Source organism: Ornithorhynchus anatinus, chromosome 9, assembly GCF_004115215.2.
Source record: "Ornithorhynchus anatinus isolate Pmale09 chromosome 9, mOrnAna1.pri.v4, whole genome shotgun sequence".
NCBI classification, from domain to species: domain Eukaryota; kingdom Metazoa; phylum Chordata; class Mammalia; order Monotremata; family Ornithorhynchidae; genus Ornithorhynchus; species Ornithorhynchus anatinus.
This window is the reverse complement of record NC_041736.1, coordinates 57,272,377-57,296,274: the sequence shown is the minus strand read 5'-3', so window position 1 is coordinate 57,296,274 and position 23,898 is coordinate 57,272,377. Positions and strand designations below refer to the sequence as shown.

At 43.7% G+C, this 23,898-nt stretch overlaps 1 protein-coding gene across 2 annotated transcripts; it reads right to left on the bottom strand.

The window, feature by feature from the left end:
• Window positions 1-246: 246 nt before the first annotated feature.
• On the bottom strand, window positions 247-21,918 carry CLHC1 (clathrin heavy chain linker domain containing 1). 2 transcript variants are annotated; one of them, XM_007672025.2, is made up of 13 exons: window positions 21,869-21,918; window positions 18,126-18,384; window positions 16,409-16,596; window positions 14,871-15,001; window positions 12,726-12,927; window positions 12,486-12,598; window positions 11,317-11,407; window positions 9,764-9,870; window positions 7,965-8,139; window positions 5,642-5,844; window positions 2,946-3,125; window positions 1,402-1,501; window positions 531-616 (listed from the first exon to the last, which is right to left on the bottom strand). In XM_007672025.2, the coding sequence occupies exons 2-12, from the start codon at window positions 18,324-18,326 to the stop codon at window positions 1,413-1,415; spliced, it is 1,680 nt and encodes a 559-aa protein (XP_007670215.1). In that variant the 5' UTR covers window positions 18,327-18,384; window positions 21,869-21,918; the 3' UTR covers window positions 531-616; window positions 1,402-1,412. The 2 variants fall into 2 exon arrangements, with proteins under 2 accessions (XP_001510135.3, XP_007670215.1); XM_001510085.5 differs by lacking the exon at window positions 1,402-1,501 and having other exon boundaries at window positions 247-616.
• Window positions 21,919-23,898: the final 1,980 nt, after the last annotated feature.

The window sequence follows — 23,898 nt, the reverse complement described above, 5'->3', positions numbered from 1 at the left end:
AACCACTTCTCGCTGCCGGTCGAAGTGGATCGACAAACAGAGCAGTGAATCAAATCCAGAACACAAAATGAGCAGAACAACACTCCCAACTTGCCTAGTATCTTTTCTCTATCAGAGTCGTTTTAAGGATCAGGCAGAGCTCCAAAAAACATTGTTATCGCTTTTTCAAGATGTGGTACCCCAGGGGAGGTAACCGTACCCAAAAAAAAACAAACGTGGGGAAAGAAAAGCAGGGATGCTAATAGGTATCTTTTCGGCTATTCCAGTAGATGCATTAATCACAGCTGGGTGATAATTTTATTTTTGTTATTGAGGGGGTAAACTCTGGCAGTATAAGGAGGGGTTACGTTTAGGTTAGTACTCACAACTGGTTTACGCAAAATGTTGGAAGAGCTCCCTCAAATGTTTAGGATGTAGAACTACCAAAAAACGTGTTCCATTAAATTTGTCCCATCATCATCTGGCAAAATTTCAACCACTCCCTCTTGAGCTACGAGGATGGACATGATTTCCTGAGACAGAGCTGGGTAGCCGCTTGCTAAACACAAATCTGCGATTTCCTGCCACGCTTCTATTATGCAGACGTTATCACTTAACATAACCTCCTCCAGTGAACCTGAGGAAGAAAAAATAACATGGTCTCTGGTCATTCGTATTTATTAAGCGCTTATTGTGTGCAGAGTGCTGTACTAAGCACTTGGGAAAGTACAATACAAAAATAACCTGGGACATTCCCTACCCACAGCATGCTCAAAGTCTAGAAGAGGGAGTCCATATGTGTCTGTGTGTGTGTATGTACATATATGTAAGAGGAGTCTATATGTACCTCAAATACATCCTATGGGAAATGTGAAAAAATAGACACCCCCCTCCACACTGTCATTAATTCCAGCTTCAAGGGGGTGTCTAAAAAGAGGAATCAAAACTTATAATAATAAGGGTAATTATTATTATTACGGTACTTGTCAAGCACTTACTATATGCCAAGCACTGTTCTAAGCTCTGGGGTAGATGCAAGTTAATCAGGTTGGACACAGTCCCTGCCCACCATGGGGCTCACACTCTTAATCACCATTTTCTATAGAAGGCAATTGAGGCCCAGAGACCTGAAGTGACTTGCTCAAGGTCACAGAGCAGAACCGTGGCAGCGATGGAATTAGAACCCAGGTCCTTCTCTCGGGACCATCTCTATCCACTAAGCCACGTTGCTTCTACTTATCCCATCAAGGGTCAGAGTGAACAAATGCCTGACAATATTGAGTCAGGAAGCGTTTGCCACCGACAAATCCAATATCTCCCTTGGGTGGCCCTAGACCTCCAGATCATTTTCTCCTGTATTTGGGCCTCCCCAGGCTAACCTCATCCTGCTTTTGAGTCACTTTCCATTTGTCAGACTCTTACCTTACTTTAGATTAGTTCTTACTGAATTTCATCCTCTTTGTGGCATCATTTTCCCCACCACTTGGGATTTTATTCTTGCCTTCCAAGGGATTAGTATCATCTGTAAATTTGATGGGCATGTCATCCAGTTCACAGCTATCAGTTAATCAACCATATTTATTGAGTGCTTACTCTGCGGAGGGCACTGACCTAAGTGCTTGGGAGGGCACACAGTACGCGCTTAGCAAATACCATTATTATTATTAAAATATAACAGAGTTAGACATATTCCTGCCCACAAAGAACTTTAGGTCTAGAGGAACAGCATGATTTAGTAGAAAAAGCACAGGCCTAGAAACCAGAGGACCTAGGTTTTAATCCTGGCTCTGCCAGGTTGCCTGCTGTGTGATCTTGGGCAAGTCATTTAACTTCTCTGTGCCTCAGTTTCCTCAACTGTAAAATGAGGATTAAGAGTTTGCACCCCATGGGGGACAGGGATTATGTCCAACCTGCTTAACTTGTATCTTCCCCGGTGCTTAGAAAAGTGTTTGGCCCTTTTAAACATTTAACAAGTACCATAATTATTATGATCGTTACAAATTGGAACAGGTCCCACGGTTAATACCTATGGGATACCACTTGGTATGTTCTCCAGGTTGATACTGTGGCTGGAGGTGGGACCCTCAGGGCAGCTCTATCCCCTACCAACCGAAGTATGACCAAGGTTCTACCTCCCCAGCTTGTCAACGAGGTGGTCAGGTGGGATGGATTCAGAAGCCCCAGTGCATACTTACTTCCCTTTATTTATGAGGCCCCTCATCTCTCATGGCCTAGAATTATAGTATTTTCTCATCCTCCACATACCTGCACTAACACGTTTTCTCTCCTCAATCTTAAACGGCTACATGTTCAAGTTACATCAACTTGCCAAGTTTAGCAAGTGGGAGCTTCAGGCACACACACTCATCTACCTAGTGCCTCTCTCTCCCCGTGAGAGGGGTGCTTTCTTCATTCCGCTTTCCTGAGGGCTTCCCCAAATCCCTGATCTGATAAAAATTTTGTACCTCTGGCTGTAAGCAGGCTTTAAGATGACAACCTGATTTTACCAACTCAGTTCTAAGCTCAAGTTTGTTAAGCTCAGTTCTAGTTTGCTCTAAACTCAACAGAAGGCAGCCATGCTTAGGAGGTCCTTGGGGCCTAAGAAGACACCCCAAGAAAGCAAAAACCTCAACCACTGTTCCCTCCTTACTCTCTGCTTTAAAAAAGCGTAGGGAGGAAGAACTCGGCTGAAGAGGAAGTAGGTGGCCACAGAAGGGAAAGAGGGGGCAAATCACCCATTGTGTCGGCACCACCTTTTCAGGGATGAATTAAAAACTCCCTTTTTTGATACCTAATCTGGGCCGGGCCACAGGTGCTAAACACCTAACGAAACCCTCAGGGGGCAGAAGTCCAAAATCCACACTAAACTCCGCCTGCCCAGTGTAACTCTGCTTGACTGGTGACTGTCCTAATTCACTTTCAATCCCCTGAACGATCCAACACGAAGAACAGTTTATCAGGCTTACTTTTTCCTTTTGCATATATTTCTAGAAGAAGCTGAAATCCAATTTTTTCCAGCTCAGCAGAGAAAAGGATAAGAATAACAAGGCCGAAAGACAGTGCTCCTTGTTGCCCATTCCTCCCTTGGGTCAGGCATTTAATTAATTCGATGCTTGGGCAGTTCTTGATTAGGAATATGAAGTCATCTAAAGGCAAGAAATAAAATATTTTCTTTTCACAAATTAAATGATACTTTGACGATTACAAAGTTAGAATGCAAGATCCTGACAGCCACTCGGTCTTCTTCACAGGCCATTCTCCAGTCTGCTCAAGACTTACCATGTTTTCGGTATAGAATAAACATGAATCGATAATGACAGTGATGATAAAATGAAAAATGAGAATTTGCAAAAGTTATTAAATGGGCTCATGTTGCAATTCAACTCTGTACCTCTGGCTGTATGTTAAGGGGCAAGAAACCACAAATCCAAGCGTGGTTTCCATTTTAAAATCAGCAATGCCCATTGCTACAAATTTCTCTTTCGTTTAAAAAAATATTGGCAATTAAACATGAAGTTTGCTGAAAAAGCTTTGCACAGCTACTGTTGAGTTACGTGCGGACAGCCCTCTATAAAATGCATTTTCTTCAGGTAAATGCCAACTCTGTTGTATTGTGCTTACTACAGTGCTTTCCACATAGTCAGCACTCAAAAAATACCAATGGTGAAGACTTACAATACAGGCTGGAACTCATTCTAGGAAATACATACTGATTCAGTTCTTTATACTATGTAAGCCTGAGTGCCTAGTAATTCAGTCAGAATACTGAATCACAGAGTCTATTATAACCTAGAATCATTTTCCCAGAAGTGAAGGAAGCTCCATATTTTGAATCACTTACACTGAATTAAGCATGTCACAGAACATTAAATTCTACAGTTTTACACACGTGGGAAGTAGACCAAATTTTTACTTTCCCATTTGAAGTACTCTAACTGTTGCAGTTCTGAGAGGCCTGATTCATTTTTGACCTAAGTAAACTTTGGAAACTAAGAGTTTCCAAACTAACTTAAATCCCGAGTGACATCGTATCTTTTACCTCTAGAAATAGGATACAACTGCACTCTAGATTGTATTAGTGCCCTTGACAGGCATGAGTGACAGAGAGGAAAGTTATGACACTTATCAATAAGAAATGTGGGGAGATCCCAATAATAGCTTCTATGTTTCACATTTATTTTTCTTGGGTTAGTATCTTCATCTTATTCTCTAACCCTAAATGAAAGATTAACAGGATTTCATTAAAAACAGCAGGATCTTAAGCTAAATCAATTCGGAGGTCAAATATCATGAATAATCATTTGGTGTTTAGGAAGAATCTCCTTAGTGGTATTAAACAAAATATTATAATAATGTATCATAATGTCTAATTTTTTAAGGTATTTGTTAAGTGCTTACTATGTTTCGGGCACTGTACTAAGCACTGGGGTAACTACGAAGTAATCAGACTGGACACAGTCCATGTCCCATATGGGTTCATGTCTTAATAATCCACAGTTTACAGATGAGGTAACTGAGGCACAGAGAAATTGAGTGATTTTCCCAGTGTCACACAGGAGGCAAGTGGTGGAGCTGAGAATAGAACCCAGATTCCTCTGACTCCCAGCCCGTGTTTTGAATAATGATGGTGGCTGGCACATATTAAGCACTTAACAAATATCATTTACAAAAAATGGTGCTTATTAAGTACTTGCAAGGTGCCAGGCACTGTTCAAAATGCAGATTCAAGACCATCAGAATGAACACGTTTGACACATATAATCTAAGATGTGTGGAGAATGAGTATCTTCCTCCCATTATACAGATGAGGAAATTAGGGCTTGGTGGCTTTGAGTGACTAACCCAAGGACACAAGAAAGCCAGTGGCCGTGCTGAAATTAGCTGCCCAATCCCCTGACTCCCAGCACCAAGCTCTTTCCACTAGGTCACGAGAAAAGCAGAAGCAGTTCAGCTACCTGAAGTGAGCTGTTCTACGACTCAATGATACTGCATATTTTCAGCCTGTGAAAATTGTGCAGGCAAAAGCTAGGACCTGTGACGCAGCTAATTTAGCTAGAAAAACATTCTCCATTTATTTATGTCTTGAGATCGATCCAACGGTCTATAGCATTACACTGCCGACATTCTGATATGTAAGTCAATCAATCATATTTATTGAGCGCTTTTTATATGCAGAGCGCTATAAAATACACCAGCACTAGCTCACACATTCCCTCACTACAGATTATATCTGGAACATGATCACTCCTGAAATATAAATGAAAATGAAAGACAGCTTACTGTTCCCTCATAACAAGTCTGGAATATGATTACCACTGAAATATAACTGAAAATGAATGAAAGTGTGCAAATTTATTGGGTGGATAGTTGGGTCTTTATAATTATTTCCTTTTATAACTATAAGGGTCCCGGCACTGCTCTCACAGTTTTAATACATATTCATTAAGAGGGCAGAGCTGAGGGCATTCAAATACATAATAATCTTTTTAGGAAATCAGTCCGACTGGATTATTCTTATGAATATTATTTGCTTGTAAATTTATAATGCACTTCTTAAAAGCAGAACCCAAAGGATCGCTCTCTGCCTTATAATTGGGAACCCTGCTAGATAAATCCAGCAGAATGCAAAAGCTCAACAGGGGCCCGACACGTGTCTACTTACCTAAAGAAAAATACTTGATTTGCTGTATATATTCCACGGCTCCATAAATTTGGCCCTGTTTGCACATGCAAAGAGCAGCCTTCTTAGGCACCGTGCATTCACTATAGACCATCTGAGCTAGAGCCAGACACTTGGCCCTGTTGTAAAGATTGTGCGCTTCATAATTGTAAATCACATCTCCGGTTTCTTCAGAAAATGTCAGCCTGGAGCAAAGAAGCCAACAGAGCACCCATCGTTACTACCCATTATAGAGGATTTTTGCGAATGGGAAAGATGTTGAAATATTTTACCATCCTGACTTCCCCGAGCCTAAAATGGGGTGCAGTACTTTCACACAAACCATTCAGCATTCCAGTTGGACTCACCTTACCAGTACACTATCCGTACCATAAATAACTTAAAGAAATAAGAGCTGCTTTTTTTCTGGGGAGGGAATTTGGGGAAGGTCATACTTTCTCTTTCCAAAATGAGCCAGAAGGTTTTTACAACTTGAGAGAAGGGCTTCAGAGTCCAGAGGTGGTTCTCCCTTAAGTAACTTCCATATTTTTCTCAGATTTCTCATTTTCTAATGCTACCTACTAAGTGCTTACAGTGTGCCAGACATGCTCTGAGTGCTGGCATAGATACAAGTTAATCAGGTTGGACGCAGTCCCTGTCCCACACAAGGCTAGCAGTACTAGTTAGTCCCTATTTTACAGATGAGGTAACTGAGGCCCAGAGAAGCTAAGTGACTTGCCTGAGCCCACGCACTGGACAAGTGGCGGAGTCGGGATAAGGACCCAGATCCTTCTGACTTCCAGGCCCGTGGTCAATCCATTAGGCCACGAGCTGAGTTATGATGCCATGCCTTTCTTCTCCCTTTCCATGTTGCCAACTGGCATCAGTCAAGGATTAATTTTCAAGTAGTGGTGATGATGATATTCCTGGCATTTATTAACCATTTAATACATACTACTGGGCTAAACTCTAGGGTCAATACAAGACCATCTGCTCAGACACAGTCCTTGCCCCTCATGAGGCTCACAATCTAAGAGGCAGAAAGGGCAGAAATCGTATGTCCATTTTACAGGGGAGGAAACTGAGGCCCAAGAGGTTAAGTGATTTATCCAAAGTTGCACAGCTGGCCAGTGGCACAACTGCAACTAGCGAGTGGCTCTCCTGACTCCTAGACCTGTAACCCTTCCACTACCTCCTTATTTTCCAAGTAATTACTGAGAGAGAGGAATACATTCTACTTGACTTTGCCAGAAATCCTCCCTGGGAACCATCAGCAGGGATGCTTTAGGAACTGCACTCTTCCCATTCCTAATTTCCTGCTTACTAAGGTGGCATCCTGTATTGCAACTAATTCCACTTATGCGTGGGCAGAAACATTAGGAAATCCCTTCTATTTCCACTTCCAGGTGATGATGAAGTAATTTGTTAAGCACTTACTGTGTGCCCACCACTGTTCTAAGTGCTGGGGTAGATACAAATTAATCAAGTTGGGCACAGTCCCTAACCAACACAGGGCTCACAGCATCAATCCCCATTTTACAGATGAGGTAACTGAGACAGAGAGAAGTAAAGTGACTTGCCCAAGGTCACACAGCTGACAAGTGGCAGAGCTGGGATTAGAACGCATGTCCTTCTGACTCCCAGGCCCATGGCTGCAGGTCTTTACCTAAACCATTCTGAAAACTTGGACTGCAGGCCTGGAAGTCAGAAGGACCTGAGTTCTAATCCCTACTCCGCCACGTCTGCTGTGTGAACTTGGGCAAGTCACTTCACTTCTCTGTTCCTCAGTTACCTCATCTGTAAAAAAAGAAAATGAGGATTAAGAGTGTGAGCCCCATGTGGGACAGGGACTGTGTCCAAAGTGATTAACTTGTATCTGCCCCAGTGCTTAGTGCCAACAGTGCCCCAGTGCCAACAGTGCTTGGCACACAGTAAGCACATAAGTTCCATAATTATTAATATTAGTATTATTCTTTCTTTCCTTTAAATGTGGAATTTTCCCCACCCCTCTTTGATGCAATCTTATAATTAATCTATCTCAACACACTTCTATCTCCTTCATGTTTACCTACTTGTTTCCCTTACTGGCTTATAACATGGGCAATACCTAGTCTCCAATACACACCCCTAACAATCTAATACACTCCATTCTACTTGTGACTATTCAGTAAAGATCTGTTGATGGATCAACTGGTAGGAAGAGGGGGTGCAAGCTATATTTCAGTTGTCACATTCTTGATGGGAAGTGAGTCCTCTTCGAATATTTATCATTTAAAAACTCTACAAAGAGACCGGCACTCACCGGCATATTAAAATCCTTGCTTACCTCTGCTGAGTAACCCAGTGTATAACGAGGTCTAACCGTTGTTCAGAAAGTGCACATTTAATTCCTTCTAGCGTCAAGGCTGCATCGACAGGGTGCTTGACTGCACGGCTGGTTTTAAAGAGAGCCTCAAAAAATAGCAGTAACGGAAGAACCTTCCCCTTTTGTTTGCTAGCACCTGGAGAAAGACAAGTCACCCATCAGAATGCTTTGGACAATACTCTGCTTTTAGTGCTTTAGATTTCCCATTTTTTGGCTAGTGCCTCTTTTTCTTTTAATTTTTAGTAGCAATTATTACACTCTAACAACGTCTAAAGGGCTCACATTTCAACCCAGGATTGTGGGTTATCATCTCTAAATGGAGACAGCAAATCTTGAACGTGTTGATGATCCATTCATTCAATCGTATTTATTGAGCGCTTACTGTATGCAGAGCACAGTACTAAGCGCTTGGAAAGTACAATTTGCAACAATCCCTCCTGGGAATCCTAAAACTGTGCTACATTTTAGAGTCATTCAAGATCCGGTCTGAATTTCCCCTTCAGTATTGCTGCCCACACCCAGACACCCAGATACAGTGAGAACAACATTGGTGTTAAATCAGTGTGAAGAACTGAATTTGACAGTCAGACAACTGAGTGGTATTTGTTAAGTGCTTACTATGTACCAAGCACTGTGTTAAATGGTAGAGTAGATACAAGATAAGCAGGTGGGACACTGTCCCTGTCTTACATGGGGCTGACAGGCTAAGCAAGAGTGAGATATGCCCATTTTAAAGATAAGGAAGCCGAGGCACAGAGAAGTTACGGGACTTGCCAAGTTGACAGCAGCAGGGTCAGGAATAAGAACCCAGGTCCACTGACTCCCAAGCCTGTACTCTTTCCATGAGGCCATGCTGCTTCTCATTTACCAGACGCCATATACCTTTTACACATTATTGCTGAAAGCAAATTTTCCTTCTAGAAAAATAGAAAACTAAAAAACTAGAAACATCTAGATTAGAGGATTACACTGGAAATACACTCACTTGGTTTATGTACTATTTTATTTACACTGGCTCTCCACTGCTAGACTGTAAGCTTGTCCTCTAGACTATAAGTTCACTATGGGCAGGGAATGTATCTCAATGTATATCAATATTGCTATATTGTACTCTCCCAAGCGCTTAGTATGGTGTTCTGCACACTGTAAGTGCTCAGTAAATATGAATGACTGGCTGAGCGGGGTAGGTTTTATTAAAACTGTTTTATTGTACTCTCCCAAGTGCTTAATACCATGCTCTGTCCACAGTATAGTGCTCAATATATATCACTGATTGATTGACTGACTGTTGAGAAGCAATACTTCAGCCATCTGTCCAATATCGGAAGGGTGCAAACAAATGCCAGTACTATCATTAGAACTAATGACTCTTGTTTTATCACAAATAATAATAAATGATATTTGTTAAGTGTTTACTGTGCTAGACACTGTACTAAGAGCTGGAGGAGATACAAGGCAATTGGGTTGTACTCAGTCCCTGTTCCACACGGGGCTCACAGTTTGAAACCCTATTTTATAGATGAAGTAACTGAGGCACAGAGAAGTGTCTTTCCCAAGGTCACACAGCAGATTCATGGCAGAGCCGGAATTAGAACCCAGGTCTTTCTGACTCCCAGGCCCGTGCTCTATCCATTAAACCATGCTGCTTCCCTATGCAGCTTGAATGCAACTTCAAGACCCCTGAAAGGCTTAAGTGTTCCCAGTAAACAATTCTAAATTTAGATTTAAATAATATTTCTGAATCATAAGCAAACATATACCTTTAAATATATTCATAATCTCTATGTTTCGAAGGATTCCTCTTGGAGAATTTATAGCAAAAAGTGCTGCAACTTCATATTGACCTTGCGAAAACAGTTCATGGAACCTAAGCCATTACAATTTTAAATCAGTCCAATGGGGCAAAAAAGAAAGAAGAAACCCGTTATGAAGCCAGACGAAACCCGGGTGCAAACTCTAAAACGTGAGAGTAAAATCAGTGTAAGCGCAAACTCCTTCGGTTACATATTTTTGCTGCCTTAAAGAATCTCAGAGTTCCTCAGCCTTTCACTTGAAAACTGAAATCTTCAGACTCCCGGCCGCCCTGTCCCCTTTCTTTCCTAACCCCAGCTGAGGATCCTAGGCTAGGAACCCATGAGGAAGGGGGGGGGGGGGGGACAACAGCAGGGTGATGGATCGTCCAGTGTGCCTGAAAAAGGGAAGGGAGAGACAAAAGGCCTAGGCAGTGTGGTCCAGTGGAAAGAGCCTGGAACTAGGGGGTCAGGAGATGGAACTGCACACAACGTTCTCTCTCTCATGGATGTGGTCTCACTGCAGCAGTGTCAACTTCAAACCCAAGGACAACTCTAACACTTTTATGGTCCAAAGCATTTCGAAAACCCTTCAAAGATAGCTAATTTATCTCCCCTACCCCAGATTTAACAATCTTTGCAATTCAAAAGTAGGAAGTGTTCAGAAGAGTTCTGAGGAGAGGGGAGAATTACTGAATAAAAAGGGGTCCGGAGAAGTATGGATAATGTTTTTAAACTCTGTGGTCTCTGTTCAGCGCCCACTCCAAGCCAAGCACTGAGGTAGATTCACGGGGGCTCAATCAATGAATCAACTGCATTTACTGAGCACTTACTACGTGCAGACCACTATATTCAGTGCTTGGGAGAGTAAAATACAACAGAATTAACAGAAACATTCCCTGCCCATAACAAGCGAACAATCTAAAGGGCTTTTAGTCTAAGTAGGAGGGAGAACAGGTATTGAGTCCCCATTTTGCAGATTAGGGCGCTGAGGCCCAGAGAAGTTGAGTGGCTTCCCCAAGGTCACACAGCAGCTAAATGGCAAAGCTGGGATTAGAACCAGGACCTTTGACTCCTAGGCCCATGCTCCTTCCGTTAGGCCACACTGCTTTGTCTTTGGTACAGAGGGAAAAAGAGGGGTGTAGGTGTGTATATCCTAAGAAAATAAGGGCTAAGGACCAGGTACTGGTGGACCGTGTCCAACCTGATTATCTTGTATCTACCCGAGCACTTAGTACAGTGCCTGGCACATATTAAGTGCATAACAAATACCATTAAAAAGTAGGATCCTGAATCTTTCTTACTATGAATGCCTCATTCCTCCTAAAAGTGAACTCTCAGGACAAGACTGGTCTTTTCCCCAGTTTTCAAAGAACCGGTAAAGGAGAAATACTTTAAAGATTGTTAATTTGATCCACGGACTGAAGTTTTAAAATAGTCCATGTAATTATATGTGAGCGATGAGTATAATGTTGTAGGTGCGTGTTTTAAACCCAAGAATGTAGCAGCTGTTTGCCATTTGCCTTTCAAGGTAGTCAAGCAAATCTTCAGCTTCTCTAGCCTTGCTCGGATCATCCTCGATTAAGTGGGCAGTATCGTCATCTTCTTGGCCATCTGCAATGTTGGAAACCTCAGAGTGAGACCCATCCATACAGATGTTTCTTGTTAAGCACTTACTATGTGCCCGGCACTGTTCTAAGTGCTGGGATAGATAGAAAGGAATCGGGTTGGACACAGTCCATGCCCCACATGAGGCTCACAGTCTTTATCCCCATTTTTCGGATGAGGTAACTGAGGCACAAAAAAGTGAACTGATTTACCCAAAGTCGCACAACAGACAAGTTTGTATTAATGAAACACTAAAAACCAAGTGCAACCCTAACCCTTTTCTCAGAATCCCAGCCCCCTAAAACTCCATTCTGAGTGCCCCCTCACCCAATCCTAGGACTCTCCCCTTCCATCATTCTTCCGGTGGCTTCCTTCTTCCTCGCCTCCTCTGTTGCCCCTATCATCATCTCGTGCTCTTTCTCTAGGCAGCTGGGTGACCTTGAACAAGTCACTTAATTTGTCTGGGAGAAGCAGCATGGCCTAGTGGAAAGAGCACGGGTCTGGGAGTCAGAGGTCATGGGTTCTAATCCCGGCTCTGCCGCCTGTCTGCTGTGTAACCTTGGGCAAGTCACTTAACTTCTCTGTGCCTCAGTTACCTCATCTGTAAAATGGGTATCAAGATTGGGAGCCCCATGAGGGGTGTGGGCTGTGTCCAGCCCGATGACCTTGTATCTACCCCAGGGCTTAGAATATGGTTGGCACATAGTAAGTAATTCACAAATACCACAATTATTATCTGGGCCACAGTTTCCACATCTGTAGAGTGGGGATTCAATACTTGTTCTCCTTTCTACTTAGACTGTGAGCCCCATGTGGGAACTGATGACCTTGTATCGACCCCAGTGCTTAGTCAGACGCTTGGTAAGTAGAAAGCACTTAACCCAATTCCACAGTTAACATTATGACCAAATTCCATTGATCGACTGACTGATTAGACCGTAAGCTCTCTGAGAGCAGGAATCAATCCTAACCACTCCACCGTCCTCACCTACATGCTTAGAGCAGGGCTCCGCCCACGGTAAACACTCAGTAAATACCACGGACTGATTGATGCTGTTCGCTTATTTGAAATATGGATTCGTACCTTGTAAATAGCTCTCATCTTCCAAAGTTCGGGTTATGTAGTCGAGAAGAGAGATGCCCCTAGAAGGATCCCAATCAGCAAGGGCTTTTTCAGTGGCCAGCATCCTTTTGTAACTGGAAAGACACGAAGGGAACAGCTTGTGGGACCAACGGGTTTGGACCAAAACCACGAGTGAGAACGGGAGGCGCAGCCGAATGAAATACGCTAACGAGCACGGAGACTTTGTCAAAGGTAAAGTACCGAAATTTCAAGGAAACGTTGAGGGCCTCGGCTGCATCCCGCCGACTTAGTGCCCGGATGACTTCCTCATCGAGGCTGGCTTTTCGCTGAGTCGGGATATAATGTGCTGTCATGCTGTATTCCAAGTCCGCGTATTTCTTTTCAAGCAGATGAAGGTATTCGGTAAGAGAATCTAAATTGAAGGATTCTTGCAAAGTCAGGCCTGAGGGAAAGAGATACATCATATGAGCTTGTTGTGGGCAGGGAATATGTCTGCTTATTGTTATAATATACTCTCCCAAGCCCTTAGGACAGGGCTTAGCACGCAGTAAGCGCTCAATAAATTCGACTCAATGAATGAATAAGGATTTCATGTTGTTCACCACGCAATCTCTTAAAGGTCTGTAATCGATGGAATCCCAGTTGCATAATGGTTAGAGCAGGGCCTGGGAGTCAGAAGATCATATGTTCTAATCCTGGCTCCACCACTTGTCTGCTGTGTGACCCTGGGCAAGTCACTTCACTTCCCTGGGCCTCAGTTCCCTCATCTGTAAAATGGGGATTAAGACTGTGAGCCTCACATGGGACAACCTAATTACCTTGTATCTACCTCAGCACTTAGAACAGTGCTTGGCATATAGTAAGTGCTTAACAAATATCAACATTATTATTATTATTATTATGAGCAAATCAGGTTGGACACAGTCCCTGTCCCATGTGGGGCCCACAGTCTCAATCCCCATTTTACAGATGAGGTAACTGAGGCAATGAGAAGTTAAGTGACTTGCCCAAAGTCACATAGCTGATAGGTGGCAGAGCCAGCATTAGAACCCATGACCTAACTCCTAAGCCTGGGCTCTTTCCACTGAGCCACGCTGCTTCTCTATGAACCCCAGCACTTAGTACAGCGCCTGGCACATAGTAAGCGCTTAACCAATACCAAAGTAATGATTATTATTCTCCTCCCAGCTCTGCCATTGGACTGCTGCTGCCACCTTGGGCAATAATAGTATTTATAATATTATAAATATAATAATTATTACAATATAATAATAGGCAAGTTACACAACCTCTCTGGGCCTCTATTTCCTTAGCTATAAAATAGGAATGTGATAAGAGCACTGCCCACCTCTTAGACTGTGGGACAGGGGCTGTGTTTCATCCAATTATCTTGTATCTATCTCAGTGCTTGGCACCCAGTAAGCCCTTAATAAATACCATAAGCAGTAGTTCCTATTCTTTGACCCATATTAAGGGAAGACCAGGTTGGCATAAAAACACAGTGGAAGAGAACAGGGGAGGAGAGAGCTCAGTATGGAGGAGAATTCTGCCACTTTGTCTGCTGTGTGACTCTGGGCAAGTCACTTAACTTCTCTATGCCTCAGCTCTCTCAGTTGTAAAATGGAGATTAAGACTGTGAGCTCCATCTGGTTCACGGACTGTGCCCAACCTGATAAGTTTTGTGTCTCAGGGCCTAGTACATTGCCAGGCACAGACTAAGTGCTTAACAAATACCATAAAAAAAGTTCTGAGGTGATAATTCAACACGGATACAAGTTGCTTATCATTGTAGTGGCTAGCAGTGCTGAGGAATATTTACGTAAGATACAAATACACAAAAAGTCCATACACCAGGAAAATTTGACCTGTGTAGGTGTCACTGGTGTAAATGTGTAACAAAAAGAAACATAGTAAGTTTTCCTCTAAATAAGCACTTACTTATCATCATTTTCCTTTTGCTGATGATGTAAATCATTTACAGCATCATTTTCCTTTTGCTTTTATTTCCATAAATTATTTTGTATAATAATAATGATGATGAGGGCATTTGTTAAGCCCTGCTATATGCCAAGCTCTGCTCCAAGTGCTGGGGGGGACACAAGGTAATCAGGTTGTCCCCTGTGGGGCTCACAGTCTTACCCCCATTTTACAGATGAGGGAACTGAGGCACAAAGAAGTGAAGTGACTTGCCCAAAGTCACGCAGCTGACAAGTGGCGGAGCTGGGATTAGAACCCATGACCTCTGACTCTCAAGCCCATGCTCTTTCCACTGAGCACGCTGCTTGTATCTGTCTCTCGTGCTAGACTCTAAGCTCCTTGCTTAGTACAGTGTCTGCACACAACAGGCACTTTATGAATACTATCGATTGAAATGGAATACTCTACCTGGAATGGGCTTTGAGGGATTTATATTCTTTTTTGAACTTTTTATTTCCTTTATTGTGTATTTCCTCCTTAACTGTTTTTTAAATATCTCATGCTGGATTTTCCTGGAATTTTTTTCAATAATCCGAATTCTGGGGGGGAAAAAGATTCTTCAATACTTCTTCCAACAGTCTTAACACCTCTGGTACAATAAAATATTGAGAATGAGCTGAACTGAAAATGATTTAGTTACTTTATTTTATGGGCAGGGAACATGTCTACCAACTCTGTTATATGGGACTCTCACGAGCGCTTAGTACAATGCTCTACACACGGTAAGCACTCAACAGATACAATTGATTGGTTAATTGATTTTGCCAGGCTTTACTGATCATCACCTCACACTGGATCATCTATATCCTAATCCTTTTTTTTAGTACCTGGCACACTTGTAACTGTGCTGATTCAAAATAATTGATTTGTCTGCCCTAGATCAGAGATACATGATGACATGTGACAATCTCAAATAATCTCTCTATAGTTAGAAAACCTTAGTCCACTTTCCATATGTTTTTTTGGCTACCATGTAAGAAAAATTTTTTTTACATTCTGTACCAAACATTTGAACCCAATAAAAATGAAAGAAAAAGTCTTAGTATAGCATGGGGAAGATTCTAGCCCCAGTAGCAAACAGCTTACTGCATGTATTATATTCATTCTTTCAGAACAACTGACTTCATTTAGGAGATGGACAAAGTGATTTATAGAAATAAACTAGAAGTAGTGATCTTACTGAAGTACAATTTTCTCAGAGATTAACTGAAATACAAGGGATTAATAAAATCATAACGTTGTGTCAGACTCTAAACTCTGTAACCTCATAAGGGGGTCAGTGTAATTTTCCTTTGGCAACATGGGAGAGTCTTTTCTAGAGATGCTCCATCCAAGTAACATAACTGGATTTTCCAATGCTTAGGGAGCCTACTTAATGCCAACATGAAAATAGGTCAAGTCTACTCACCCAGACCCTGAAAGAGATGGTGCTAGGGGAAATAATTCCAATAAAATGACTGACTGAAAGCTCTTCGTGGGCAGGGATTGTGTTTACCAACTCTATTGTATTGTACTGTTTCAACTGTTTAGTACAGTGTTCTGCACATGGTAAATGCTCAGTAAAAGCCACTGCTCCTTCAGGCTACCCGCCTTATCAAGAAATATCACTGAGACACCAAAGCAACTAGTAAAAACTTGAAGTTTGGATGTTGTCAGTCTAGCAATTCACTAAAAAGAAAGAATATTTCCTCTGCCTTCTAGTGAGGGTTGGCACTATTCTTCCAAGACTGTCTTTGATTCACCACAGGCTTAAGCCTACTGGTGAAGGACTAAAGTAATTTGACATGGTAGAAACTATTTGCAAGTTTCAGTGCACTGGTTCAATTATTCTACAGTTTCTAAAAGTCAGTAATAAATACTATATTTAAGCCCTTAGTAGAGTGCTCTGCACACAGTAAGCACCAATAAATACGTTTGAGGGACACTAGTAATAATGGTGCACTTACTTCATTTCAAGTTGGACCGCTCTTCTCCTATGATAGATCAATGTTGTGGGATTGGCTGCAAAAACCTTCAGCTTCCCATGAAGACAAAATGCAGTTCTTTGGTTTTGTTTCAGCATATCAACGACTGCATCATATTCTTTTTTGATGGAAATGAGGACATTTTTGTAGGCACTTACGTACTCTATTATCTGAAAGCACAATTTCCTCACAGTAAATGACCAGTGGAATTCAACTACAAATTACTTTTCAATATTATTGCTGAGATGCCACCAATTAAAGCTAATGCTTTTTCTAACGCTTACAGATATATTTCTTAGAGGGCTCACTGCTAGAGAAACCACATGAGTCGTCGTTTCAGGGCAAACCAAGGGGTTGTTTTTAAATCCCTTCCAAAAACTCCCTGTCACACCTCCCACATGTCAGTTCAGGAAATTATACTACTGCAAAACCAATGATACTGAGATCAGGTTTTCCCAGTGAGTGGTTTATAAATTCAGTGTTTTTTGCCAATTTCATTAACTCTGAGGCTTTTTAATTTAGTCATAGATCATGTTCTAAAAATAGGTAGGTTTTAAAATTACAAGGATGCCCAAACCAGAGGCTCCAATTGTGAATAATTTCTGGTATAATACACAGATCAGATTATTAGGATGCACACAAAAGAAAAGAGAAATATGTGGTGTTTTTTAAATTACTCCACAGTCACTAAGAGCTCTATCTGTATGGGACTTGGACCCATGAAGTGTCTTCATTTATAAATCTGATGAGCAGAAGCAAGTTCTAGACATGAGCCTAGAATAATGACCTTGTAAATACCAACGCATAAGGACACCTTTTCATTATCAGAGAAGCAGCGTGGCTCAGTGGAAAGAGCCCGGGCTTGAGAGCCAGAGGTCATGGGTTCAAATCCTGGCTCTGCCACCTGTCAGCTGTGTGACTGTGGGCAAGTCACTTTACTGCTCTATGCCTCAGTTCCCTCATCTGTAAAATGGGGATGAAGACTGTGAGCCTCACGTGGGGCAACCTGATTACCCTGTACCTTCCCCAGCGCTTAGAACAGTGCTCTGCACATAGTAAGTGCTTAACAACTACCAACATTATTATTATTATCTGGACTAATAGATGCAGCCATAAATTGCACTAGGGGTCCTCTAGACAGAAAAGCAGCGTGGCTTAGTGGAGAGAGCACGGGCTCGGGAGTCAGAGGACGTGGGTTCTAATCCCAGCTCCGCCACCTGTCTGCCGTGTGACCTTGGGCAAGTCACTTCACTTCTCTGGGCCTCAGTTACCTCTTCTGTAAAATGGGGATTAAAAGTGTGAGCCCCACATGGGACAAACTGATTGCTCTGTATCTATCCCAGGACTTAGAACAGTGCTGGGCACATGGTAAGCACTTAACAAATACCATAATTATTATTATTATTATTATAAGCTCACTGTGGCAGGGAACGTGTCTTCCGACTGTTATAGCATACTCTCCTAAGCATCCAGTACAGTGCTCTGCACACAGGAAGCACTCATTACATATGATCGCTTCGAGGCCCGCAATGAGGATTGCCTTCCCTACACTGCCTAGCAAGCTAGGCAAAACCACCCTTCTCTAACAAAGAATGAAGAGAAAGTAATACAACAGTAGCAATACTGTGGTGGGAAAGAAAAGGAAGCAGACCCCTCTAGAATCACTCTTTTCTACCAAACGATACCAGCATTTCTTTACCTTGTCAAACACGGTTTTGTATATGATGAAATACTCCTCAGCAGGTCCTTCTTCAGTACAGCCCACTTTTTCCATTTCAGTAATTATGTATCTCTGCATGCTTTCCAAAAAGTTCCTATCGCTATTACAAATAATAGGAGGGAGAACAAAATGCTTATTTATTCTGGTGACTCGGCTAGACATTTCTGACAACGTACTCATTAGAAAAAAATGTCAACTGGGTCTCTGTTCTTGCAGCAAAGCAAACACTCCGTCAAACCTGAAAGAAAAAGCAGAAGGATTAGAACTAACTCAACGGCAGCATCGGATTGCGTGAATAAGCCAAAGTCAATCTTCATTTTATCCCTTCGGGCCACATCGATAGAGTGGCAATGATAACTTGAAAACTACAGGATTTCTTCTGCAAATCTACTCCCCGAGAAATATTAAATCAATCACAAGGTCTGGGCTCATATATTTTCATTCTTATGACGTAGGCTAGGGCAGTCACTCCTGTAACATAGACGATACAGTGAGCTTCATTTTTATTTCCGTTCTCCAACTGAAGATATAGACCTCAAATCATTACATCATCCTTCTCTGAACTATCCCAGGGTAAGGGGGTGTAAGTAACAAATATCAGTTTTAATTATCATTATTGTTATTCTCTTCTTAAGGGTCTCTAGGACTCCTTGGGCAGCCACTCGGCCAGTCAATCACATTTACTGAATGCTTACCGTGAGCGGAGCACTGTGCTAAGCGCTTGGGAGAGTACAATTTATCAATAAATAGGCCCATTCCCTGACCACAATGAATTACATTCCGGAAGTAATGTGCCCAACCACTTCTCTGCTGTGCGACCTTGGGTGAGTCACTTAACATCTCTTTGCCTCAGTTCCCTCATCTATAAAATGGGGATGAAGTCTATGAGCCCCCGTGTGGGACCGGGACTGTATCCAACCCGATTACTTTGTATCCACCCCAGCGCTTAGTTCAGTGCCAGGCACATAGAGCTTAACACACACCATGATTATTATTTAGGCTCACTTCCTCTTGCTCAGGCAATTTGGTCAGCCTCCTCCCCCTGAAAGCCAGCTCCCTGAAGGCAAGTATTCAGAATTCCCTCTTGTCCAAGCTAAACAAGCCCCCCCAGTTTCTTTTCTCTTTTGTCCCTAGGGTTCATCATTCATTCAATCGTATTTATTGAGCGCTTACTGTGCGCAGAACGCTGTTCCAAGTGCTTGGAATGTACAATTTGGCAACAGACAGAGACAATCCCTGCCCAACAACGGACTCATGGTCTAAAAGAGGGAGACAGCAAAACAAAACCAGTAGTCAGGCGTCAATACCAACAAAACAGATAAAAAGTATCAGTAAAAGTGGATATTTGCACATCATTAATAAAATAAATGGAATAATAAATATGCACAAATATACACAAGTGCTGTGGGGCATGTTTTGTTGTCTGTCTCCCCTGTTTAGACTGTGAGCCCGTTGCTGGGTAGGGATTGTCTCTATCTGTTGCCAAACTGTACATTGCAAAGGCTTAGTACAGTGCTCTGCACATAGTAAGCGCTCAATAAATACGACTGAATGAATGAATGAATGGGGCAAGGAAGGGGGAAGAGAAGAGGGAGGGAGTGGGGCAATGGGGAGGGGAGGAGGAGCAGAGGGAATAATAATAATGTTGGTATTTGTTAAGCGCTTACGATGTACAAAGCACTGTTCTTAGTGCTGGGGGGATACAAGGTGATCAAGTTGTCCCACTTGGGGCTCACAGTTTTGATCCCCATTTTCCAGATGAGGCCCAGAGAAGTGATGTCAGTTGCCCAAGTCACCCAGCTGGCAAGGGGCGGAATCAGGGTTTGAACCCACAACCTCTGACTCCCAAGTCCAGGCACTTCCCACTGGGCTGCTTCTGGGAAGGCTTCCTGGAGGAGGTGAGCTCCCAGGAGGACTTTGAAGGGGGGAAGAGAGTTAGGTTGGCGGGTGTGAGGAAGGAGGTCCTGCCAGATCAGAGGGAGGAGTGTGGCTCAGTGGAAAGAGCCTGGGCTTGGAAGTCAGAGGTCATGGGTTCGAATCCCTACTCTGCCACTAGTCAGCTGTGTGACTGTGGGTAAGTCATTTCACTTCTCTGGGCCTCAGTAAAATGTAAAATGGGGATGAAGACTGTGAGCCTCACGTGGGATGACCTGATGACCCTGTATTCCCCCCAGCACTTAGAACAGTGCTCTGCACATAGTAAGCGCTTAACAAATACCGACATTTTTATTTTTAAAACGGGGATGAAGACTGTGAGCCTCAAGTGGGACAACCTGATGACCCAGTATCTCCCCCAGCGCTTAGAACAGTGCTCTGCACATAGTAAGCGTTCACAAATACCAACATAATGATTATTATTATTAAAATTGGGATTAACTGTGAGCCTCACGTGGGACAACCTGATGACCCTGAATGTCCCCCAGCGCTTAGAACAGTGCTCTGCACATAGTAAGCTTTAACAAATACCAACATTATGATTATTATTATTAAAATGGGGATTAACTGTGAGCCTCAGGTGGGACAACCTGATGACCCTGTATCTCCCCCAGCGCTTAGAACAGTGCTCTGCACATAGTAAGCGCTTAACACATACCAACATTATGATTATTAAAATGGGGATTAACTGGGAGCCTCACGTGGGACAACCTGATGACCCTGAATGTCCCCCAGCGCTTAGAACAGTGCTCTGCACATAGTGTGGCTCAGTGGAAAGAGCCTGGGCTTCGGAGTCAGAGGTCATAAGTTCGCCTCCCAGCTCTGTCACCTGTCAGCTGTGTGAGTGTGGGCAAGTCACTTCACTTCTCTGTGCCTCAGTTAACGTAAAATGGGGATGAACTGTGAGCCTCACGTGGGACGTCCTGATGACCCTGTATCTCCCCCAGCACATAGAACTGTGCTCTGCCCCTAGTAAGTGCTCAACAAATACCAACATTATTATATTGTCATCATGTGGGACCACCTGATGACCCTGTATCTCCCCCAGCGCTTAGAACAGTGCTCTGCCCCTAGTAAGCGCTCAACAAATACCAACATTATTATCATGTGGGACCACCTGATGACCCTGTATCTCCCCCAGCGCTTAGAACAGTGCTCTGCACCTAGGAAGCGCTCAACAAATACCAACATTATGATTATTAAAATGGGGATTAACTGGGAGCCTCAGGTGGGACCACCTGATGACCCTGTATCTCCCCCAGCGCTTAGAACAGTGCTCTGCCCCTAGTAAGCGCTCAACAAATACCAACATTATTATCATGTGGGACCACCTGATGACCCTGTATCTCCCCCAGCGCTTAGAACAGTGCTCTGCACCTAGGAAGCGCTCAACAAATACCAACATTATGATTATTAAAATGGGGATTAACTGGGAGCCTCAGGTGGGACCACCTGATGACCCTGTATCTCCCCCAGCGCTTAGAGCAGTGCTCTGCACCTAGTCAGCGCTTAACAAATACGAACATTATTATTATTATTACCCCCAGCGCTTAGAACAGTGCTCTGCACCCAGTCAGCGCTCAACAAGTAACAACATGATTATTAAAATGGGGATTAAGACTATGAGCCTCACGTGGGACCACCTGATGACCCCGAATGTCCCCCAGCGCTTAGAACAGTGCTCTGCACCTAGTCAGCGTTTAACAAAGACCAACATTATTATGATTATTCTTATTAAAATGGGGATTAACTGGGAGCCTCCCGTGGGGCAAGAGGGCAGGCCTCACCCGCCCAAACAGGCCGCTGCCGCCGCGCTGACTTCTGGGAAACCCCTCCCTCCCGGCCCCGCCCCCAGCGCATGGAAAACTACATTTCCCACAGTGCTTTGCTGCCAGAGGGGGCGCGAGGACCCCTCCATTCATTCATCCACTCATTCATTCATTCCTCCTTATCGACCGCCCGCGTGGCGCAGTGGGAAGAGGCCGGGCTGGGGAGTCAGAGGGGTCATGGGTTCGAATCCCGCCTCGGCCCCCTGTCAGCTGGGTGACTGTGGTCACTTCACTTCTCTGGGCCTCAGTTCCCTCATCTGCAAAAGGGGGATGAAGATTGTGAGCCTCACGTGGGACAGCCTCATTGGGGTCATGGGTTCGAATTCCGCCTCGGCCCCCTGTCAGCTGGGTGACTGTGGTCACTTCACTTCTCTGGGCCTCAGTTCCCTCATCTGCAAAAGGGGGATGAAGATTGTGAGCCTCACGTGGGACAGCCTCATTCCCCTGTAACACTCCCCCAGCGCTTAGAACAGTGCTCTGCACAGAGTAAGCGCATAACAAATACCAACATTATTATCATCATCATTATTATTATTACTAAGAGAGGCAGCAGGGCTCAGTGGAAAGAGCCCGGGCTTGGGAGTCAGAGGGCATGGGTTCGAATTCCGCCTCAGCCACTTGTCAGCTGTGTGACTGTGGGCAAGTCACTTCCTGTCTCTGGACCTCAGTTCCCTCATCTGTACAATGGGGATGAAGACTATGAGCCTCACGTGGGACAACCTGATGACCCTGTATCTACCCCAGCACTTAGACTGTCAGCCCGTCAAACGGCAGGGACCGTCTCTATCTCTTGCCGACTTGTTCATCCCAAGCGCTTAGTACAGTGCTCTGCACATAGTAAGCTCTCAATAAATACTATTGAATAAATACTATTGAATATTATTATTATCATTATTATTATTATTAAGAAAAGCAGCATGGCTCAGTGGAAAGAGCCCGGGCTTGGGAGTCAGAGGTCATGGGTTCGAATCCCAGCTCTGTCACGAGTCGGTTGTGTGACTGTGGGTAAGTCACTTCACTTCTCTGCGTCTCACTTACCTCATCTATAAAATGGGGATTAAGACTATGAGCCTCACGTGGGACGACCTGATTGCCCTGTATCTCCCCCAGCGCTTAGAACAGTGCTCTGCACATAATAAGCGCTTAACAAATACCAACATTACTATTAGTATTATTATTATTTTTATTACAAATGCTGTTGGGTGGAAAATGGGTGTGGCGCAGTGGAAAGAGCCGGGCTTGGGGAGTCAGAGGTCATGGATTCTAATTCCGCCTCTGCAGCTTGTCGGCTGTGTGACCTCGGGCAAGTCACTTAACTTCTCTAGGCCTCAGTGACCTCATCTGGAAAACGGGGATTAAGACTGTGAGCCCCACGTGGGACAACCTGATCACCTTGTACCCCCCTCCCCCCATATTTATTGAGAAGTAGCGTGGCTCAGTGGCAAGAGCCCAGGCTTGGGAGTCCGTGGTTATGGGTTCGAATCCCGCCGCAGCCACTTAGCTGGGTGACTTTGGGCAAGTCACTTCACTGGGCCCCAGTTCCCTCATCTGGAAAATGGGGATTAAGACTGTGAGCCCCACGTGGGACACCCTGATGATCTTGGTTCCTCTCCAGTGCTTAGAACAGTGCTCTGACTCCCAACCTCTGACTCTGTGCTCTTTCCACTGAACCACACTGCCTCGCCCTAGTAAGCACTTAACAAATACCAGTATTATTATTATTATTATTATTATTATTCTAAGGGGTGGCGACGTGAAGTAGCCATTCACTCAGTCAGGGGAGCTGGAGGGGGCGAGCCATTCAGGCAGTGTATTGGCCACCTCCAACGTGGGGGAACAATAATAATGTTGGTATTTGTTAAGCTCTTACTATGTGCAGAGCACTGTTCTAAGTGCTGGGGTAGGTACAGGGTAATCAGGTTGTCCCACGTGAGGCTCCCCATTAATCCCCATTTTCCAGATGAGGTAACTGAGGCCCAGAGAAGTGA